The 21,524-nt window shown below is 47.5% G+C and overlaps 1 protein-coding gene across 1 annotated transcript; it reads right to left on the bottom strand.

The window, feature by feature from the left end:
- Positions 1-16,904: 16,904 nt before the first annotated feature.
- CCNG2 (cyclin G2) lies at positions 16,905-20,688 on the bottom strand (the record flags this gene model as incomplete). The annotated part of the gene is made up of 6 exons (XM_009701181.1): positions 16,905-17,239; positions 17,753-17,958; positions 18,873-18,971; positions 19,051-19,129; positions 19,299-19,549; positions 20,551-20,688. Coding segments are annotated over 6 exons (906 nt in total), but the record flags the coding sequence as incomplete, so codon positions are not given.
- Between the last annotated feature and the right edge of the window lie 836 nt (positions 20,689-21,524).

Below are 21,524 nucleotides of genomic sequence, written 5' to 3'. Positions count from 1 at the left end.
GCTTCCTTCTCCTCTTAGGTAAAGAGATCCCTACAATTCATGGGCACCTCAGAGCCAGAACTTCGGCATGTCTTTTGGGATCAAAGGCAGCGAGATCCAAGCCCTGCACCGTCTACACAAGCTTCAGCGCCGTCTGCCCATTGACCTCCTCAGGTGCGTACTGGCTCCGCTCCTTCCCCCATTCATTCTCTCCTTATCCCTCTACTTCCAGACAGAAGGAAGACAAGCCTGGTTTGGTGGCAAAATAACCCATCTCTCCCCAGAAAGCACAAACCAGAAGCAAGCCCAAAGGCTGTTGCTGTGGGTCCTGGTCTCTCCCCGACCCACGCTTCCCCTGTTTCAACTCAACTGGAGACAACAGACTCTTTCCTTCTTTCCCCAAGACTGTCTTTTCAACCCTTTAGAAAACTGCTGTGTCAGCACAGAACTTTCTGACAGAGGGAAAATTTCAACTCAACTTCTCCCGAGACAGGTCGTACCGACACCAAGAAGCCTGGGCTCCTCGAGGGAGGGTACGCACTGCCTTACCCTCCCACCCGGTAACGCCTGGCTGGGAGAAGGGCTCCCCACTGCGCCGTCAAATAAAGACCTCTACTCGCATCTGAAAGTTGATGACGTCAGGATGTTTTTCTGTGAATAATTCAAGTTAAATAGCAGCCACCAGCATAAACTACCCGTAAAACCATTGGAAAAAACCCACTGTACTTACATACTGCAGCCCAAGCCCTGTCAGTAGGTGTAAGAGGAGTGATGAAACAAGGATCCTGTCGTCTCTGCAACCAGATTGTGCCTCATAGCCCCGGTCCCCGAGGCCTCTCTGCTACTAAATGTGGCCCCGGGTTTCCGAGGGCGAGGAGGAAGCTCGCTGCCGGGGCAGTGGCTGCACCTGGGCTCAGCTAGGCACGGCTCAGCTGGGCAGGACCCAGCAAAGCTCTCCCACCTGGGAGCCAGGCAGAGGGATGCTTGCTTCGGAGCATTCCTCAGCTACCTGGCGATCGGCAGCAAGAGGAGAAGCTGAGTCGAGCTAATTAGAGGAAGACAGAAGTGGGTTAATGACATTTTACCCCCCGCCGACGACTTCCCTACAGGCTTCTGTCACCCCTGCTCTGCAGTAATTTGCAAGCTTAAATTTAACAAGCTCCGAGCAGAGTGTTAGTTTGCAGAAGTGCGTGACCTGTGAGGGGACCAGGTGGTTTTTCTCTACCAAATAATCCACCACATCGTCCCGATCGCTGGGAGAGGGGAGCTGTACCGTACCCTCCCCGCCAAGGGCAGGGTAATGCTGGGCACTTCCCTTTGAAGTGCAAGGAGAGGGTGCACGGGGATTTCTACGAGAGCATGATAAGTCGTCTTCGTCCCGTGGAAAGTCGCCCCCAAAAAGCAGTACAGAAATCCTCAAATGTCTTTGTAAATCTCTGTTGCTTTCAGAGGTGCAGGATTTCCCTTTCATTTACGTTCTGCTCCTCTCTCCCCTTTTCGTAGCAAAGCTTTTTAGCACGTGCCCATCCCTTGAGTCAGAAAGTAGTTTGACATTAAAGTTGTGCTCAAGGAACCAAAAAATCAAGGATTAAAAGGTTCTCCTCTTTCCTTTCATTCCACTTACACGTTCCCAGTGACCCACTTTACCCAGCCGTGGGGCTCTCCCGCCGGACTTCTCCTCGCTCGCAGTATTCCCACGCACACGCAGCTCGTCGTTCCCTCACCCCCGTAACGAGGATGCGGACCGCAAAAGGGATAGGTTCCCAGTATTCCGGCCGCTTCATGGCAGGCTACCCGGAACCCTGCAATGATGCGGTAAGAAACAGAGATAGACTTCACAGAAATGGTTAAGAATAACATCAAGTACTGAAAAATGTCAAACTGCCCTTATTACTTCCTTTTTTTTTTTCTTTTCCCCTGAAGCCTAGTTCCCTGAGAAAGCTAATGAAACCACAGGATAAAACATAGGACTTTCAGGAGATTATTTTCCTTCCTAGCCTCAGAAGGCTTTGTTTTTCGTAGTACAGATAACAGTCACGCCTAAAGAAAACGTTAGGCAGTCCGTGATGGGAAAGCCCTACCGTAGGATTAGTCAGGCTGGGCTCATGTAACGTTCATCCCCCGTGCCGTACCCCAGAGAAACGCAATGCCGTGGTTTTAAAAAAAAATAATCCCCTTCTAGGCTGCATGCAGAGGCTTGTCAAGCCTCAAGTACCCTGCAGGCTGCACTTTAAAAACCTCTGTCCTAGATGATTGATCCCTCAGGTCGGCTCTCCTTCCCCCCAGCTCTCCTTATTGGCAGGTCGTTTTCATCTGCGGAAATTTCGTTTCTGCTGACGTTAACGAAGCTGAACCCCAGGAGAAGAGTCTGATTTCTATCAAGCCCCCCAACTCCCGAGAGCGCTGGTGTGAAGCCAGCTAAGAAATAATTTCTCTCAGCATCCCTTGCCTTCCTGCAATTTCTTCTCTGAAGAGGCTTCTCGACAGGAAAGCATTTCCCTGCCGTCCCACCGGCTGCCCGGGGAAGAAGAGACTACCATCTCCCTCATCTTTGTCCTCCCGCTCCGCATTTCCACCCAGCCTCCCCCCACGTTATCCCCCACCGTTTAGAAATTACAGACAGCCCCAGACCCCTTTTTATAGAGGACTCTGCAGCTCCCTCTTCTACATTTAAACACATGGGACGGCCGAATGACTTCTCCTTCCCCTTGCCTCCCCAAACAAGCTATTTTATAGATGAGTGACAGCTGTCACTCAGCATTTCTTCCCTGTGTAACCACTGGCCCTGCAGGTTTGCCTCTCTATCCCCCGCAGAAGTGGCTCGATTACTCTTATCAGTCGAGCACGAAGCATAAGCAAAGGGGGAATGCCCGTGTCTGGGCTTGGGCATGTCGCGCTTCACCAAGAGGACGTTGCGGGCATCCTTTGGGCGGCTTTTAGCTTGCAGGAGACTCACCTACCTATGCGGCTTCAGAATCAGGAGGACTGATTTGGCCGAGCATCAGCGTGAGATCTCACCAGAGCTCCTCTCCTGCGAAAGGGACTGACCCTGCGCTCTTTGCTCAGGTTTTGAGCTGAGCTGATGTTGCTGGTGTCGATCTTGCTAGGCAATAACGCCTGCAAAGTGACTATGACATCCCCTGAAGAGCATCTTGCGGTGGCATCGTCATCTGCTCCTATGAAGACAGGCCAGCCCACAGCACGACAGGCAAGGGGGTAGGTACGGGGGAAGGAGCCGGGCCACCTATAAAAGCCCAAGAGAGGTTTGGGGGGGTTGGGGATGTAAATTTGGAAGCAGGGAGGAAAAGAGAAGCCTCCGGTCTTCGTAATACACTCCGAATAAGGGATTGGCTTGGTTTTGCAAAAGAGCTGTGTTGGAGTTATCAAGTGTGCTTGAAAGAAAGGGCTTGAAAGGCACCCGGCTACACCGGGCTGGGTCTTCCCCAGCTGCCAGCAGCAATTCTGCTGGAAGACCGTAAAGGAACAGCCCTAGAAAAGACAACAATTCCTCCGCAAGGCTGGCCACGGGCACCACCGGCGGCGTGTGACATGGTGCGTCTTGCCTGCTTACATCCTTTGTGGCTAAGGGAATAACAGCATCCCATGGGGTTGTGTCTGCCGCTGCAAATTTATCTGCCATGGGGAGCAAGGGCATGTTGCTCAGCAACTACCTGTTGTGTTGATCGACTTTAAACTTTAAATTCTATTTCTGAGCTTGCATTTCTGTCCAAATCTTTCCTCATGGAAACAGCCTGATAGCTTATCCATGACAAGTATTGGTACTTCGCTATTTATGTGGTTGCTTGATAACGGTAAAGGCATCCTCTATTGCTTTTTCTGTCCCATAAGAACCTGTCCTCCAAGAGTTTCCCAACTCTGGGAAGGTAAAAAAAAAAAACCACCAAGTTCTTGTTCCCATCTCACTTTTATTTCTCTTCATTTGGCAAGATGAAAGTTTTGCTGCCCTTAACAACTTAAAGCATTTTGAGAGTTTCAAACCGCCGGCAGGGACATGAATTCTCCCAGTTTTTTCACCCAGAAGGGCACGGCAATGCCGTCAGGAGGTTCAAGTAAGTAATCGGGTTCGATACCTCTCCAAACACGTACCAAAAAGCTTTGCACGCCTTATGCTAGAAAGAGGGGAAGCAGGGCTCCCCGAGCCTGGGTTTTCCCATCCCCTAGGACCTGCCACAAACCACAACCAGCCGGTCGCTCGAGTGAGACCCGACCTGGTGAGGGGCAGGGAAGGCAATCGTGAGCCGAGGCAGAAATACCGTACCGGAGCCAAATAGGACACAAATTACAGCTGAGGCAAAAGGAAAGCGAAAACAAACTATTTGCTAATACTCTGCTCTTAGGACACAGCAGAATATGTTGCAACGCAGGACGGCTGCCCCCCTGCACAAGGCGAACCGGATCAGCCCAAAGCCCGAGCCTAGGCTCAAGGCTGGTCCTCAGGGCTATCAGCCGCTCGGGTGAGTCACTGTTTTGCTAGCTGAGGATTTGGGGAAGCAAATGCTAGCGAAAGGGATGCCTACGTGGAGCAAACGGTCACATCGTCACGGCATGGGGGACCCACGTTTCAAGGATGGCCTCGGCTGCATGCCAAATTGGAGATGAATCACCAGTCACCCTTCATCCTTTAAATATTTTTTTTTTATATGCTTCTCAAATTGGTTTATTTTCAGTCCTTTGATGAGAGAGTCTTATGTCCAGAGTCTGACGTTCCTCCTCTGGCCTTGACAGGACATGGGAAATGGCTTCTTCTAAGCCCCCGCTCTCTGGAAATCGTGCTCCAGCCTCGATCCTCCTCCCGGCACATACACACAGAGCAACCAGCATCACCAGTCAGCTCTGAAAGTGCTTGCGACTAAAGATAAAATGGTAAAACAGATATTCTCCAGCTTATACTTTGAGATCTTTGCTTCTATCTGTCTGCTCCAAACTTTCTGTTAAGACGCTAGGTCTGGCCCATTACCCCGGCACAACCTACCGCCGGGTATTTCTGCTTCTGGAATGGAAATTAAAAGACTGGCTCCACCTCAAAGTGCCGATTTGAATTTCAGACTTCCTGCAGTTCAGGACAGGAGCGTTCTGACTTTGTTTTAACTCATCCCCCAGTAAGGCAGGACAGTTTTGCTTGCTTGTTTGTTTTCAAAAACCTGTTACTAAAGATAAGAACTTACTCAAGCGAGCACTTGCAAAACTCGGGTGTCGATCAGGTATTTTGTAGCCCAAGTTCTCCCTCTGGCATAACCCTAGGATGTACGAGACCTGAGTTTTGGAGCTCATGAGTCTCTTCAACTCCTTCAGAAAGCAGAGGCAGATGGAAGGGTTCAGCTACTGGAAAAAAAATCACATTCTCTGCACATAAGTGGAAAAATGCTGCTCACATCTGAACAGCCTCCGTAGATCTCCTCTGCTGGGAACTTGAACAGTCCTACCCCAGCAGTATTCTTTGAGGAGTCACATATAACACGTACATGTCGTGTTGAAGGAGCAATCTCTGCTTCGACAGCAAGCCCCACGAGTACAGCCCAGCCCGTCGTGCTGTTGGGGACGAGAGGCGATGTGCCAGCCCACGTTGGGTGCTCAGGGAGGGGATGGAGGTGGACCAGCACCCAGAAGGTGGACTAGCTGCGCTCCAGATTCAGGATTTACTGTCAACGTGTTACAAGAACCATTGCAAAAGCGAGTCCCTGTAGCTACCCACACCTCTTCTTCTTCAGCTTCTCCAGAAATAGTGAACCCTGGGGATCCTTGAGCGACGCAGTAACACAAGGACTGATCCAGTCCTTTCCCTGTTTTGTAGCCAAGCCGACACTAGGAGCCTGAGCCCGACGCACGCAGCGCCGACAGAAGCAGCAGCTTCTCTCGTACAGAACGGGTTGCCTTGCAAATGCCCAAATTCTGCACGCAGGTGCGTGGGGTTTTCCAGCCAGGCAGGGAAGGTGGCTTTACTCAGCTGGGTACATTGCCATAGCACCAATGTGCTTCTCAAAAACCAGCCTCTCGAGGTCGGGTTTGAAGCACGGACAAGAGGAAGGACAGAAAAAGTACGTGCTGCTGTTAGCTACTTGAAAAAGGACTTTGATCTCCAGAGCCAACAACCTAACACCTCCAAGAAGCGACACATTTCACAAAGCATTTTATTTGCCTTTTATATAACGTAAGGCACGCAGGACATCAGTTGAGGGATAAGTACCAGACACAGCGCACCATCATCTACTACCGTTTATTAAAAAAAGGAGTTCTTTCCTGCTCGCAGCTCAAGAAATAATGCCAAAAGATATAAACTGATCACAGAGCAACAACATCAAGCGGTGCCCAGTGCAGACCTAAATGCTCCACACACCACAGCATCTAAAAAGATTGGCCTGGAAAGATCTAAAGAAAGCAATAACATAAAAACTTAAACCCCAGAGAAGCAGAAAAATGATTTATGACCAGAGCCAGCAGGGCTTTACCCCTCTGAGGACTGAAAGCTATTCAGAGAGTTCAGCCCCACGACTTCGGGTGGACCTTTCGTTGCCGATGAATCCCAGGGGCACGCAGAAGGCAGGCTCCTACGGCAACTGCGGTCAAAGCCCACTAAATAGAGAAGGAAAGTTCGCAAATTCTCCGTTACATAAAGTCTCTTTCCAACAGCTGCGGCGATACAAAAATAATTTCAAAGAAACACCGATTAAAACCTACATCGGTATACCCAGCACAGCGTGAAGGGGACTTGATTTAACAGTCAAGCCTTTAGCTGCTTTCTGTAGCAAGCTGAAGCCATCTTAATCTTTTTTTAGTGAGAATTACCTGCCAGTTATAGGTTGGCCTCTAGAGCATCCCATATCAAATGCAAACCCCTCATCGACCTTCTTGCAAGCCGGCGTTTGTGTGCCACGGACACGCATTGGAGGGGTGCGTTTCTTACGGAGGCAGAGTTAGGCGTGTAAAGGTGGGACCTTCCAGAGAGCCCTCGGTGGCATCCGCGAGGACAGCAGGGCACGGGGTAGTGCTGAGCACCGGGGGAAAGTCCAGCCCTGCAAAAGTTGAGCAATGTCCCTTGGGCTCACGTAGCCATAAGCCCAGCTGACTATTTGTGTCTGAAGACCAGTGCTCTAACAAGAAGGCTGGCTGAAGATCCTGCCCAGGGCAGTCAGGTGAATTCCAGAAAAAGGGAGGCTGAAGGGCGTTGTTCATCTCATCTTCCAGCGTTAAAAGGGAAAAAGGGGAAAGAATGAAAGGATTGGGAGATTTTACAAATTAATTCAGTGCTATGGAGTTGGGAGAGAATGTTGTCCCCACCCGTACGGCGACCTGCGACTCAAAGCGATGGTAAGACGTGGCAAAAAGCGGCAGTAAGTGACCCTGGCTCCCGCCCAGGCTCTGCCTGGCAAGGCCAGCTCAGACCCCTCCGTGGGCTGCAGCGGAGGTTTACCCGTGTTCCCGCTTGTCTAACGCTAACATCAGCCTCCATAAACTCCCGAGAGGGCTGCCGGGCTTCCTTCTCATTCCACGGGCACTTTGAAATACTGGCTACCGAGATCCTTCTCCAGACTGCTGGTTTGCAGAGAAAGGCTTTCCACGCTGCTCCTGTCCCCCACATATTCACAGATATTTGCTTCTCCACGCCTCTGCCCCACGGTGCTCTCGGAGCTGCAGCCGCTGCCCGCTCCGTCCTTCAGGCCCAGGGATGTGTTGGTGCTTTTAATAGCAGGGCAGATCCGTAACATCGCAGACGTCCATCAGCCTCTGCAACCGAGGGTGCCCCGTGAAGGAGCTGGTAGGACGTGGCTGAGCCATTTGCGGTCACTGTCTGGGACAGACATCGTCTCTTTTTGGAGAGACTACAGAGAGGGATCCAAAGTGGGTCATTTAGGAAGAGAGAGATGCTAGCCTAAAGAAATGCTTTCTAAAGCCAGACATTGAACAGCAGCATTCTGCACAGGGATGGACGGTCCCGCTTCCCGCTTGATTGCATCCAAGTCCCCAAACTTATATTTGTGAACATGTGCCTACTGCACGCAGCTGCCAGCAGCCTACCTGATCAGGGCAGGGGGACTAAAAAGCTCCCCTTCTTCCTACAGCACCAGTCTCCGATCAGACAGGTTAATTACCTGCTTTTTCTTCAACTACACATCTAAGATCCAGCGGGTTTTCTGCTTTGTAACTATGGCTTAGGCGAGATCAAAGCTGATCAGCAAACATCCTGGACCAAATCCCCCGCCGCATGAAAGCCGCCTGCGGCACCCCGAGGACAATGCCACCATAAAACCTAGCTGAGCTGGGCACCAGGCTTGGCCCCGCTAAGCCCATCGTCAGCTGTCTTGATTTTGCTGTCTCAGGCCCTCATGTCCTAAGGAGGGCTGAAACAGTCCCTGGGGAAAAAAGGGGGCAGGGGACAAAACCCAGCCCCAGCTCCTGATGCCTTGGGTAGCTGGACGTGGCTGGAGGCTCTGGGCCAGTGAGCGGCGATGTCCAAGCCAAACAGATTTTTTTGCCTCCAGGACCACCTTGCTGGAGGAGCTGAAAGGGGGAAGAGGGGATGTACGGTGACAGATAACCAGGAGCCGTGGACTAAACGCTCTGGTGCTCAATCGGTCCAGGGAAGGAAAGCTGAAGGATTGCCCCGACTGCAGGTGTCCAAGAGCCCAGGATGGCTGGCGGGTTAGCTGAAGGCAGAGAAGCAGAGGCACTGCCGCAGAGATTAGACACTGGTGGAAGTTAAAGCCACTGTTATTCATTCCCCTGGAAGGAATTCATCTGTATTCACCCTGGAGAAGCGAGAAGAGTGCTAAGCTATCGCCACAGGTAAGTTCTTGTTTATTAAATCAGCTAGGAGATGAGAGGATAAGAAACCAGACGTTATTATAGCCATCAAAACAGCTCTTAATTACAGTGATCTTTTGTATTTAGCTGTATCCAAAGACACCAGGTGAGAGACTGCTACATGCAAATGGAAAGAAGGCACACTACATAGACAGCAAGTAAGCGCACAGCACTCGGTACACGGCAGTAACATGCCAAGCACACAAAAAAGATCGGGAGAGATTATCATTCTCATTTGGCAAACGGGACAATGATCAGCTACATTTCCATGGGGTGGGCCAGCAGCTAGTCAAAAGTCATGTTGAAAACCCAAGACAAAGCTAGAAATCCAGCCCATGTCGTCCTTACGCCAGTCAAAAGCCTCGACCAACCTTCCCATCCCGGAGCAAACCACATACCCTTAACGGCCGTGGCTGACGGCAGAGGAGATGAGCCCTTCTCTGGCAGCCCACGGCCCCAGCCTCAGGAACCTTACCTGCGAGCAGCGGCCGTACCAGTACGCAACTGGTCTGTGAACAAAGATGCTACAAGCAAGGTCCAACACTTCACACAGCATTCCTCCTCCTCCTTCCCTCTTCCTTTTAATAAGCGCAAAGATGTATAGCTGCAGAGCGGAAAGACAAATCCAACCCCCCGGCCTCTAAAACCCTCCTCTAGAAAACCAAAATAACCCCACAGGCTGCCAAAGGAAAGAAAAACGGTCTGTTCTTGTCAGAAGGTTGTGGAAGATTGCCAGCGTTCAACCTTGCTCCGCACTGTCTCGCCGCGAACCAGAGACGCCAGTGCTGGGCTCGTCACTGGAAGAGCTCTCCTCTGCCCTGACCCCTGTCTTCATCGGCTCCTGGACCACAATGCCTGGACGAGGAGGGGAAGTGCATTTCCCCCCGCTTGGATCTTTCAGACATGGTACACACTTTAAGAATAGCCCCATTTAAGGCTGCCTGTAAAAACAGAACGCCTCAGTCTTTGCCACCAAATATTGGTCTTAATAGCAAGCTACAGGAACATAAAATCAAAGAAAAATGTTTTTAGCACAGCCCCAATATTAATACTACAGCTACCTTGTTTGAAGAGTCATGGAGAAAAGAAAACGGTACTAATTTCTAAGCATACTCTTGAGCAAATCCGTGAGATATGCTCTGTTCATCCAGGTAAGAAAATCTCCGACCCAGACCCTCAGATGGAAGCCACCCCTCATGCCAGATGTTCACACCAGGGATTATTTTCAGAGAACATTCCTCCGTTTAATTAGAATTTTAGAATTAGAGAGCTTGGGGTGCAAGAGTGAATCCCTAACTTGGGCTTGTAAGGATACTACAACGGCTACTCCAGCGGGTACGGCAGGCTGTGGAGCTAACCGACCAAAGTGCGCATCCTGAGAACGGAACAAAACCAAATTCCTCCAACGGAACCACATTTGATTTCACAACTGATATAAGTAGCTCACATTGCATTTACGGCACCATGTGTGGCTTTTCCCAACTGCCCAGACAGGATAAAGGCGACTGGGTTACATTTAATGGAACAACAAAAGCTTAGAAAAGCAAAAGGCATCAGACGGGTGATCTCTGGATGCACTGGACAGTGCCTCCGGTAAGACAGCACTGCTGAATCCCAGCAGTGGCATCCCCAGACGAGGAGGTCTCGGCCTCAGGAGCAATGCACCAAAATTCCTTCTTACGGCACGGTTGGAGCAAGGGACGGCGCGCAGCTGCTGCAGGAGCACAGAGCATCACCGGGGACCGGCAGCATCCCTTCGCTCTCCTGATACAGCAAGGCAGGAGCACGCCGCTTTGCTCCTGGTCACAGCACAGCTTTTCCCCATTTGTCCGACACCGTGCCAACATCTCGGGCAGGGAGCTGGCACGTAAACCGCACCTAGCTTCTGATCATCTGCGGCACAGCCCATCAGACTACTGGCCTTTGCTTCGGCAATCTCGGCAGGACAGCAAGCCAAAACCAGGGATCACCACCAGTCCCTTTTCTCCCTAACATAGTTAACAATTGAGCTCCGGATGAAAAAGACTTCCTAGATCCCTGGCTCAGTCCCTGCACATGAGAAGACTGCTGTTTAGACCACAGAAGTGTTTTCCAAAGGTCCTTGGAGACTTGGGATTATAACTTCAACTGTAACCTTTGACACGTTTTACCCGCAGCTACATGAAATCCTCAGAGAACAAGCGTACGGGTCCTTGCGAAGTGACCAGAGATGTTGCATCTCCACCGCTGCATGACTCACACAACCGCAGCTCTCCTCAGCTCAGCCCACGCACCCACGCGTGACGCACGGCAGGCCAAGCTCTGGCTGCACACACAAGGCTGTGAAAGACAGGGTACCCTCCAGGGCACAGCGCAGGGCCTTCCCAGCATACAGAGGGTATCTGTACTGGGAAAACGCTGGATACCTCCTCCCACAGCAACCGGGGCAGGTGCGGGATGCCATCAACTGGTCATCACACCGGTCCGGCCGGGCTGGCAAAGGGCACTCTGCATTGGGGTGTGAATCCCTGCCTGGGCACCTCTTTGTATCGGAGCACTCAAACGCCCTGCCGGGACGAAACACATGGCCCAGCTCAGCTCCCAAGGTCTGCAAGCCCCACTTTCTCAGCGGCCCTTACGCCTTCCCACAACACCCACGGAGTTCTGTTTCCAGCTGATTTATCCTTGACAACCGAGAACTACAGCAAGGAGCTATTCCTATCTTTGTTCTTCTGAGGGGGAACGGAGGAAGCGAGAGATTCAGAAATACACAGAAGGTCAAGGGGGAAGCGTGCGACAAGAGGAAAGAGTCGCATTTGCCTTCGTAGCTCCAGGACAAAGTTTCTGACCGTAGGCTTAGTTGTCCCATTGACTTCGCTGGGTGGGAACGAAGCCAGCGCCGAGCGCTCTGGAAATCCCATCACGAACGCTTCCTTCATTTAGGTGTTTCAGTAGCGTTCACATCTCTCTGATGAAGACGCACTTGCTGCTGCCAAAAAAACAACCACCCCACCAGCACTCTTTGAAGGAGAAATGAAATGCTTCATTAATTCGAAAATTGTTGAGATTGCAAATCAGGAACAGAACACACAGGTCTAGAGGCAAGATTACTAATAATTCATGAGCAAAACTCTATGTTTATGCAACACTGAGGATGAGATTTTAATTGCTTATTACTCTAATTGATTTCATTCAGTTGTTATGGCAACTTTCTCCTTTTAGTGTATGCACTACGCTAGACTCTTACAGGCTTAGCCATGAGGAAAGGCAGTGTGACACACCACAGTTGCAACCTGTAAGATAAATAATACTGATTATCTGCCCGTATGATACAGAGTAGACAGAGACCATAGAGCTAACACCTAGGCCAATGTTTTATTATTACACGCAGTTTCTCTCCCCTGTCCCAACTGATGTCTCCACCACTGACTGTTCTCCCTTTCCACCTCTTGGCACTCTGCTTGGGCAAAAACAGGGGCCGTTTTGTGAAGAAGCTAGTTAGTAACGGCGGTTTTGTCAGCACGTATGTTAGACATTCTCTTATCTATATTCTCTTTTCCAGAAAAGCTTTTGCACTACAGGAATTCAGAGCAAGAATTCAAAACCTGACAGTCGAGACCTGAAGTCAAAACTGTGCCTTTCGCCGTTTAGAAGGTGGTACGCAGCTCAGTTAAACAAGAACACCCGGCACAGCCTTCGCTCGGCTATACCTACACATCCACTCCTCTTCATCCCTCCTGCCCAGCCTCTCCCCAGGGACAGTGGAACTGCAGCTCACCTGTAAACATGTCCACTAACATGCTCTCCCAGCACGTATGCTAGCAAAGCACATTTTGCTGGTCCCCGGAGCACATCCTTAAGATCTCTTGAGTCATCCGTCTCACACGCATCAAGTTTTTCAGGAGCTGAAGACAGCAGCTGCAAGTTAGACGTCGTTCGGAAATGGAAAACCAGACATTTTCCCTTGTTAAAGGCCCCGTGCGATGCACATTGAACTGGAAATTGCAGAAGCTGGTTTCTGGTCCTGCCCCAGCATCTACTGATTCACATTCTGCTGAGCATCAAAGCCCTGACAGCTAACTGCAATCACAAGGACAAGGCATTCACCTATTAGTCCAGCCCCTTCCCAAGCAAGCAAAGCAGCGGTATGAGATGGCGATCCTTGACCGCATGGCTCAGCCTTTCACGCTACGGTCAAACACAGAGCCTGCTCTAAGCACGGACCAACACAAACTTATTCCTTATTCCACCAGAAAAAAAAGGGGTAAAGACCCCAGCCTGAACACACCGACTGATTTATGCTGAAAGATTTTATAGCTCTGTGTCACTCGTTACGTAATCAAGCGGTAGAGAAGTCAAGTTTCCCATTTAAAAGGCCATTATCATAATTTAATTATGGAATGACAATTCACTAGGAACAGAAGCGGTTCCACTACAGATCCCCTGCAGCCCAGTTCAGCCAGAGGAGAGCGGGTGAGCGGCACGATAACACCTTGAGATCCTCTCAGAAACCAGGGCTTATCGACACCGATGTGACCCTTCAGCTCTACACTTCAAATAGGCTGGGCAAGACACCGTCTCACAAAGGCACAGGGAGTTAACATCCCAGAGCTCGGATGGAAACCGTCCCAGGGGATGTCTTCCCCGCAGAAACACTCCCTTCCAGCCCCCACCCAAACCAGTCTTACCGACAAAGCAGTTATGAAAATGAGCGCATATTTAAACTCTTGAGATTACAAGCATTCAAAGTTTCGCCTCGTGGTACAAACAAGCCCCCAAAAAAGGCATTTAAACCCCATGCACACCTCTGCTGTTAAAAACAAGCCAACCACCAAGAGCCTCATTCTTTGAGCAAATCCAGGCAAACCTCCTTTGAGGGATACGCAGCTATGGGACCCAGGAAAATCAAAGTTGAGCCTCAATTATCAAACCACACAAGTAAACCTGACAATGTTCTTACAAGCAAATTTCTTTTCATGCTGGGACAAACTTGAAAGGGACTGAAAGGTACACCTCAAGCTTTATTAGACTAACCCCACAACTTGTTAGTAGACCCAGGAAGCCATGGGCAACGTCCCTACCCCCCTAAGAGCCCACCTACACAGTGCACGCATTATCTGCCGGCTCCCACGCGAGGCCGTTGGCAAAGCGACCCAGGCAGGCACCTTTGAAGTAGAAGCCGAACATCTTTGCTGCGGTAGCTTTCACGTTCAAATCGGTCACAACAGACAGCAAGGAATCCATTGCTCTTAACACACTGCAGCGCGTGTTTCAGAGGCGAGCGGTTCCATTATACAAGGGACTTTGAGTGGTATGTGTGAGTTACCAGACAGAAGAGAATTTCATAGAGAACTCTTCGGAGTATCAAGTGTCCATCCCTCAGCTGTTGTATGTGGGAAGTGAGAAGCCTTGTAGTGTGTTCCTGTATTTAAAAAAAAGTAGCTATGAAGGCCATAAGGGAAAACCTGAGTTATTACACTCAGAGGATTACTTTAACAGTAGCAGTGGCCCTATTCTTCCCACACATGCTCCCTGCCCATGAGTGTCAGCACTCAGCCAGCCTCACAGCACCCTAACTCCTTCCCAGCCCCAGCCTACGCACACTGCCCCAGCGCTGGAACATCCGAGGCCGGAGCTGTAAGACAGGCTGTCCTGGCAGAGGGAACGCCTTCATGCTTTCTCTCACTCCATCCCTTGCACACAAAAGGACAAAAAGAGGGAAGATCTGTATCAAGCTACAAGGTGCAGTAGGTCCATGACGATGCTTACAGCCATCTCAGCAGGTAGCAGAGCGCAGGTTCTGGCTCCCTCTTTCAGTCCTTCTAGGGCTGGGAACATCTTTCCAGCAAGAACCATTTACAGCCCCTTACTCCTTAACTTTTGCAAGATAGGCACTGTTTTGAAATACTTTTGCAAGATGGACAGGAGACAAAAAGGAAACAAGCTCAAGTTTGCCTTCGAGTTACTGTAGGTGTTTTGGATTGCCAAGATGCAGACACATCCCAAGGTCAGAAGACTGGGAACGACAGCAACCACAAATCCAGCAAAACCCGGAACACTTGGCCTGCAATGACCCCAAACTTAACCACGAACCAGAGCTCCCATTTGCCAGATGTCCAAATGCCCCATTCACCACACTCGTCCCGCCAGGACAGGGCCCAGCTGGAGCTTGGTGAAAGCAGAAGACACCTCACATCAGCTTCTAAAACTGACAGGAGCAAAGCCAAGAACAGATTCACACCCAGTAGCAAGCCATACAGAAGTCTGTCCTTTTTCTTTGCAAACTGCTTCCTTCTGGGGAAGCTGGAGCACAGCTGCAGCACCATACAAGCTGCACAGCAAAAAAAAAAAATAAAAGGCAAGCCAAAAGCTTCAAGTAACCATCCGTAACTCACACCAGTTAACAAATCAGCACTTGGTTTATTTCTGTTCTCAACTGAAACAAGACTCAGTAGGTTCGTTACCTGCAACCAAAGTACTCCATTTCAGAAGTGAGCTTCCAGGCGCAGAGATTTGCAGTGAGAAGCCTTCCGATGTACAGCACTTATATCATACAGAGTACACAATAAATTACTATCTACATGCAACATACCTACAAAAAGTTACATACAATATAAAAAAATACAGTATTTTCTGCTCATTTTTTGTTTTAAATTTTTTTCTATACATTTTTTAATTTACATTTTTATATACATTTTTGTAAACTTTTTGTATTTTTATAAAACTGAAATCACAAAACAGTTATGAACTTACGGCACTGCTCTTACCATTCTAAACCAATGCTTGCATCTATAAAACAGCCTTTAGCTTGTTTGCTCCTTCTTTTCTACTTTGGCACCAACACGCTTCACACCATTATTCTGAGCTAATTAGTCCACTTGCTACCTAGCCATGTTCTCAATATGGAGAAACACAATCATACTTCAATTTGTGCTTCAATAAAAAAGTTCAGAAAAAACCATTACATTAACTACTTCATCAACATCACATTTACCTGATATTACTGCATCATATCAACTTTCCCTGCACTAACTGCTTTACATTAAGCATGCAAACAAGTCTGATTATGACTCAATCAATAACATGAATATACCAAAAAACTACAAGGGTTAAATATTAAAAGGAATGTAGACTTATCAAGATTTATCATGTTAATAAGTCTAAGCTAATAGTATGGATTGACATGTTAACAGTTAAGATTTTAAACACACTGAAGCATACAATGTGAATTTCCATGTAAAAACATCTGTATTAAAGAAAATACAAAGTTACCCCTGCCACACATTTTATACTATCCTTTAGTGAAAACTAGTATTGACTAGAAACCTCCTTCTTGCATACTCCTGTTGTGAAATAGGGATTCCCAAAGTTTATTAAAAAAAAATCAAGCTTTAAAAAAATCTACTTGGAGTACACAACTCAAGATCCTGCTAAAAAGGAGCACAGCACGTAAAGCATTCAAGCAGCTTCAGTATTTGGCCCATTTGACAGTAAATCATTTCAGCCTGGTGCTATGCATACGTATCGTTCCACATAGCCTACTCGGCCAATTTGATCTAATCCCAAAATACTAAAGAGTGGAAGTGCCCTCAAGAGGACTCCAGTCCAACATCCTGCTCAAAGCAGGGTCAGCGCTGAATTCAAACCAAGCTCTGGGTTTTGTCATGGTGAATCCCAAGAACCTCCCAGGATAAAGACTGCACAGCCCCTCTTGGTCCACTCCCATGCTCGACTGTCCCCACAGAGCAAGCTGCTTCTATTAGCTGAGAACTTCACATTTCAATTTAATAAAAGCCTCTACCTCTTGCTCCATGCTTCTCACTTCTCACTTGGGCCTCAGGACACTTTGGCAGCTTCCTGTTGGACGTTCACCAGGTGATCTATGTCTTGAGGCCCAAAACTGGACACTGTTCCAAATGAGAATGAATGAATGCCAAGTGAAGGGAGCAAAAAAAACCACCTACTTCCCTCAATCTCTCAGCCACACTCCTGTTAAGACAGTCCAGCGTGCTGTCCGCCCTCATTGCTGCCAGGGCACACTGCTCACGTGTTTAGCTGCTAAGCATCTTGGACCGCCAGGTACCAGACTACACTTACGCTTGTTGACAACAGAACTATACATGAACTTGTTTGCTGAACTGCGGACCTGAACTGGCTTTTTCTTCCTTAAAATTACAGCAACAAAAGACCAAGGCAGGCATTCAAAGCATTGATATACCACAGCAATTCTTGCCTTAATACAGTTTACAGATTACCGCCTCATTTATTATTGCCAAAAGACTCTATGGTGCATTAAAAATCTCAACCTAATACAATCAAGACTTAATGCTACGACCGACAGCTAAGACTCTGCCACTTTGTTTTAGGTTGGAGTTCAAAGAAGAAGGTGCCTTCCAGATCACTCGGAGGAGAACTGCTAAGGCTTTCTTCTCCGCTGCTCATATCTTCACAGGAGTCTTCGCTAGAAGGAAAAGAGGGAAAGGTAATTTAAACAAAGCACACCCCCCTAAAAGTGGCACAGTACTCCTCAAACCTGTGTTTTCTTGCATGCTTTTCTGTTCCCAGAGTAACATCCCAGATCTAAATGCTTCTCAGCACTATGGCTTAAAAGTCGTAACAACATACAACTTCCTTTCTTCTAATGCCAAAAATCTCCTACCAACCAAGGTGCCAGTGTTCAAGATACCGAATATAAACTACTTTATAAGACTTAAATGCTTTGTAAGCCTCCCTGCCTTAAAAAAAGGAATGCCTCCCCCCATCCTGCAAAGCACTTGTACTTTTTTGAATGCTACAATGACACTTCACCTTTTTTCTTCCAAGATTTATTCTAAGTCCATCAGTATTTTCAAAGCTAGCATTTTTTTTTTCCCCAAGTAGTAGTGAATAAGCCTAGTTATACAGAGTTGCCGTTAACATCTCCTGAAAATGAGAATTCCCAACAAATTAACCACCTGGTGTAAGATGTACCAACCTCTCGCTTTCATTGAAACATCCACCCTCTGGTATGGTTGGCAATTCAGGAACACTGTAGTAACTGTTTTGCAGATTCTGGGCTGTACGTCTCGAAACAATCCAAACTAGCTTTTTATGATCAGGCTTGCAACATTCAGGAGAAGAATAATCTGCTAGGCATTTTGAGACCAATTCCCTCCAGTAAAGCAGGTCACTATCACTTATCTGAAAAGCAAAAAAGAACCTATTTAGTCTATTGCACACAGAGGCTCTAAAGATAACCCCTCCCTCCATCTCACCTTCTTGAAAAAGACTTGAAAAAATACCAGTCAAGACATAAATGAGTTATAACTGTGCTATCTTTGTCAAAGTCGGGTTGCTTTTGAAGGTGAACTCCCATACACCTCCTAGAAATGTCCACACTGAAGCGTGAGTTGACAGTTTGCCTGTCAGTTGCTGTTAACATTTTCATGATCACTTCCAAAGGAAAAATGAAATCAAGATTATTCCATTTTAAAATGGAATCATCTCATACTTTAAGGAACTACTTCCACCCCGCAAGAAACCGGGTTCCTTCAATTTGACTGTAAGAGGGAAAAGCTTGTTCTAGACCATCACCTGACACAGCATGCAGCTAGAAGCTGTAAAGCCTATGTTAGTTATTCAGGCAAAGAGAATAACCAGCACAGCAGTCATTGCAGTCCTACAAACCAACTGGAAGTTTCTCTAGAACATACAGCTAGAACTGTACAAGTTAAGTCAGCTGCTTGTTAAAGCATGTATTGTCTAGGCATTAGGTCAGCATTTCTTCTGATTTTATACATTTAAGCTAGTTCTTTAAACTATAATCCTTCTGCTTGCCAGGCAGTTGCCAAGATGTGCCAGTGCAAAATGACTCCCTGATCTCACTTCCTAAGCAGCAGGTTTTTTGCATTTGGCATCCTACCAATGAAACCATGCTAGTTACAAGAGTTGCAGACAGATGCTTAAAGACCCATTTCATTGCTTGTTTCAGCTGATGCCAAACAGCACCGGTAAAGATTGTACACTGACAGCAGGAGGCCCTTAAATGTAAGGTTGTACATCATTAACTGCACCAGCCCCAACAACTGCAAAAACAAGCCACAGAAAATATTTACCTTAGAATGCTTTTGAACACGCAGAAGGATCTCAAACAGCTCAACAGATTTCAAAGTCTGAACTTCTAGAGTGAGAAGGCACAAGGCCAAGACAGATGGCTAGAAGTACAAAAAACACCGCTCAACATAACATGAATCAAAACCTACTCAGGAGTCAAAGAAAGCTACCTCTACTTACTTTTGCTTTAGAAAAGACCAGACGACAGTTGCAAGCTTTTAGCTGCGCTTCCAATTTGTCAAGATTCAATACTTCTTTCCTGTAAGACAGCCAGGAGAAACGCATGTGTATCAACAAGCATTCACTTGTCAGGAAGTAGAAAAACTAAGGAGCTGCCTCCTCTATAGCCAATGCCATAATCATTTAAGAAGCAATTAAAAAGGGTCTAACAAACACACAGACCACCACCAACGTGCAACTCAACTCACCTTTCTGAGGTATGACAGAGTACAATAGTATGGTACAAGTGCAAGAAGGTTAAGGCAGTAGTAGCTTTAAATTCAAAGTGCAACTTTTCTGAAATTATCTTTTCCATCCGTTTCAGGTCGGACACAGTGCATTTACATTGGCTGATCCGGATGATCTCATGAGCAGAAGGAATATTACATTCTTCTTCAACTACTCGGGCAGCCAGCTGGAAACAACAAACTCCAATGCAAGATAAATGCTTCGGTTTCACCTAAAAATAAGAGGAAGCATTATGAATACTTCCTGCCCCACGAACACCGTGCTTAAACAGCAACACCAACAGCTCACCCAGCCTAGGTGAGCTGTTTTGAATATTCACAGCTCAAGAGAAAGAGATTTGCTAATCTCAACTAGACCTGATGTCAGTCAACTCATACACCTCACCTAGTCACAACTAGTTTCATCACTTCGGTTTCAGCAAAACACAGCTGGCAGACCCAATAAAGCAACACGAATCTACCAGAGCCAAGTCAGAGGAAGTAAAGTTCAACAGCTGAGCACCCTCTATTGAAATTGTTCCACATCACTACGCAACGAATAAATTGCAGTGAGAACTGCAATACCCTGCTTCTCCAAGCGGCAGGGCTCATTTTCCCTCAATTAAAGCCTATACAAATCCAGCCTGAGCCTGTTCCAGGCAGTCCCATCCCTCCACAACCTGTTCCTCCCTCTGCTGTTCTCTCCCACGTACCAGCATAACATTTTGGGCAACCTTAAGGACTGTCAGACCACAGAATTCATGCAACTCTAGTTTTTCTGCCAACTTAATAATGGGGAACTGGTTTAGGTTCAAATTGTCTGCCATAAAGCAGCACAAACATGAAAAGAAAAACATCCAGTAAATGATCATTTGGTGTTAGTTCCAGTGCTAAGGTAAGCTCTAGCACAGTACCTAGAAATAGACTGTAACACAAATTGTTCTGTTCCTTCTTAATTCCTCTTTTCTTAGTCTTCTACACCTATGCGGTGAAGGCTACAGACTTACTAGAGGAAATAAATCATGCTGCTACTTGCCTTTAGAGATAAAAAAACACTCTGCTGAACTTCAGGTTTACAAAGGAGGACTTCAGAAATTTTGCTAGCATAGAATGGGTAAAAAGCTACGGTTATGTCCCAGATCACAACCTTCCCCTTTTTGTCAGACAAGGCAGTTCACAGAAAGTTCGCATTTTCCCAGCTGATACTACAGCAGGCCCTCTACCCCCGACATACCTTCATAAGAGCCAAGAATCTGTCCAGAATGTTAACAGCCAAAACAAACGTTTCAGTTGCAAAACCGAAAAAGTTGGTCAGACTCCAAAGATCTTCCACCTTGGCATTCCTTTGTCTGGGACACAGAGTATTTTCATTCTATGGCAAGAGAAGCAAAGTCAGAATTTTTCAGTGGCAGCAGTGATGGCTGTGACCACTCACTCCCCAAGTCATCTCTTACTTCGATCAAAGGGAAGCAATTTTTTTTTTCCTTTAAATACTTTATTTCTCTTAACTTAAAAAAAAATTTAGATACTTGAGACTCAAAACACAGCCAAGCTACACCGATAACAGCCGGGTCCTGTCTCACTAGTGCAACACCAAGCTCCACCACATTTCCAAGTACACACTTGTTATTTTAAGACAATAGTTATAACCAAGTGTGCGCATACAGTGACTCCCGACCTTACCGAAACAGACCCAACTCAGCTTATCCCTCCCTCTGCCCGCATGTCAATAATGATGCAACAAAAGTTCTGCTTTCAAAACAAACAAGCAGACTGATTTCAGAGACTTTTTTTCTAAACATTAAGGCCTTTTCCAGAAAACCCACAAGCATCCCAAGGAGTGTACGCCTGCTCTAAACTCAATATGGAACTCTGGCTTTTAATGTGGAGATGTTTATACTTTATTTTTTTTTGCTGTTAAGCACCGAGTGTTTCTCGGTTCATCTCCCTGGACCTTCCTAAAGCAAAGCCGGCCGTTTCCCCACGGCTAATTGCCCACTTGACATCCCAGCTTCCCTGCAGTGGTACCACGCTCCCGAGATGGAAATAATACACTTCTCTGGGTCCGCTCGAAGTCTAAACAATAAATATTAAACGCTTAAACACTGTACTTGTCCGGTAGGTCACGGGATAACGTAGTGCATGTTATTAACCTCGGATTAACGCGGAGTTAAAACAAAAGGCCACTGGCGTTTACAGAAAAGAAAA

Source organism: Cariama cristata, unplaced genomic scaffold, assembly GCF_000690535.1.
Source record: "Cariama cristata isolate BGI_N322 unplaced genomic scaffold, ASM69053v1 scaffold10775, whole genome shotgun sequence".
Classification (NCBI taxonomy): Eukaryota; Metazoa; Chordata; class Aves; order Cariamiformes; family Cariamidae; genus Cariama; species Cariama cristata.
The sequence above is the reverse complement of the archived record's forward strand: the minus strand, read 5'-3'. Positions and strand labels throughout refer to the sequence as shown.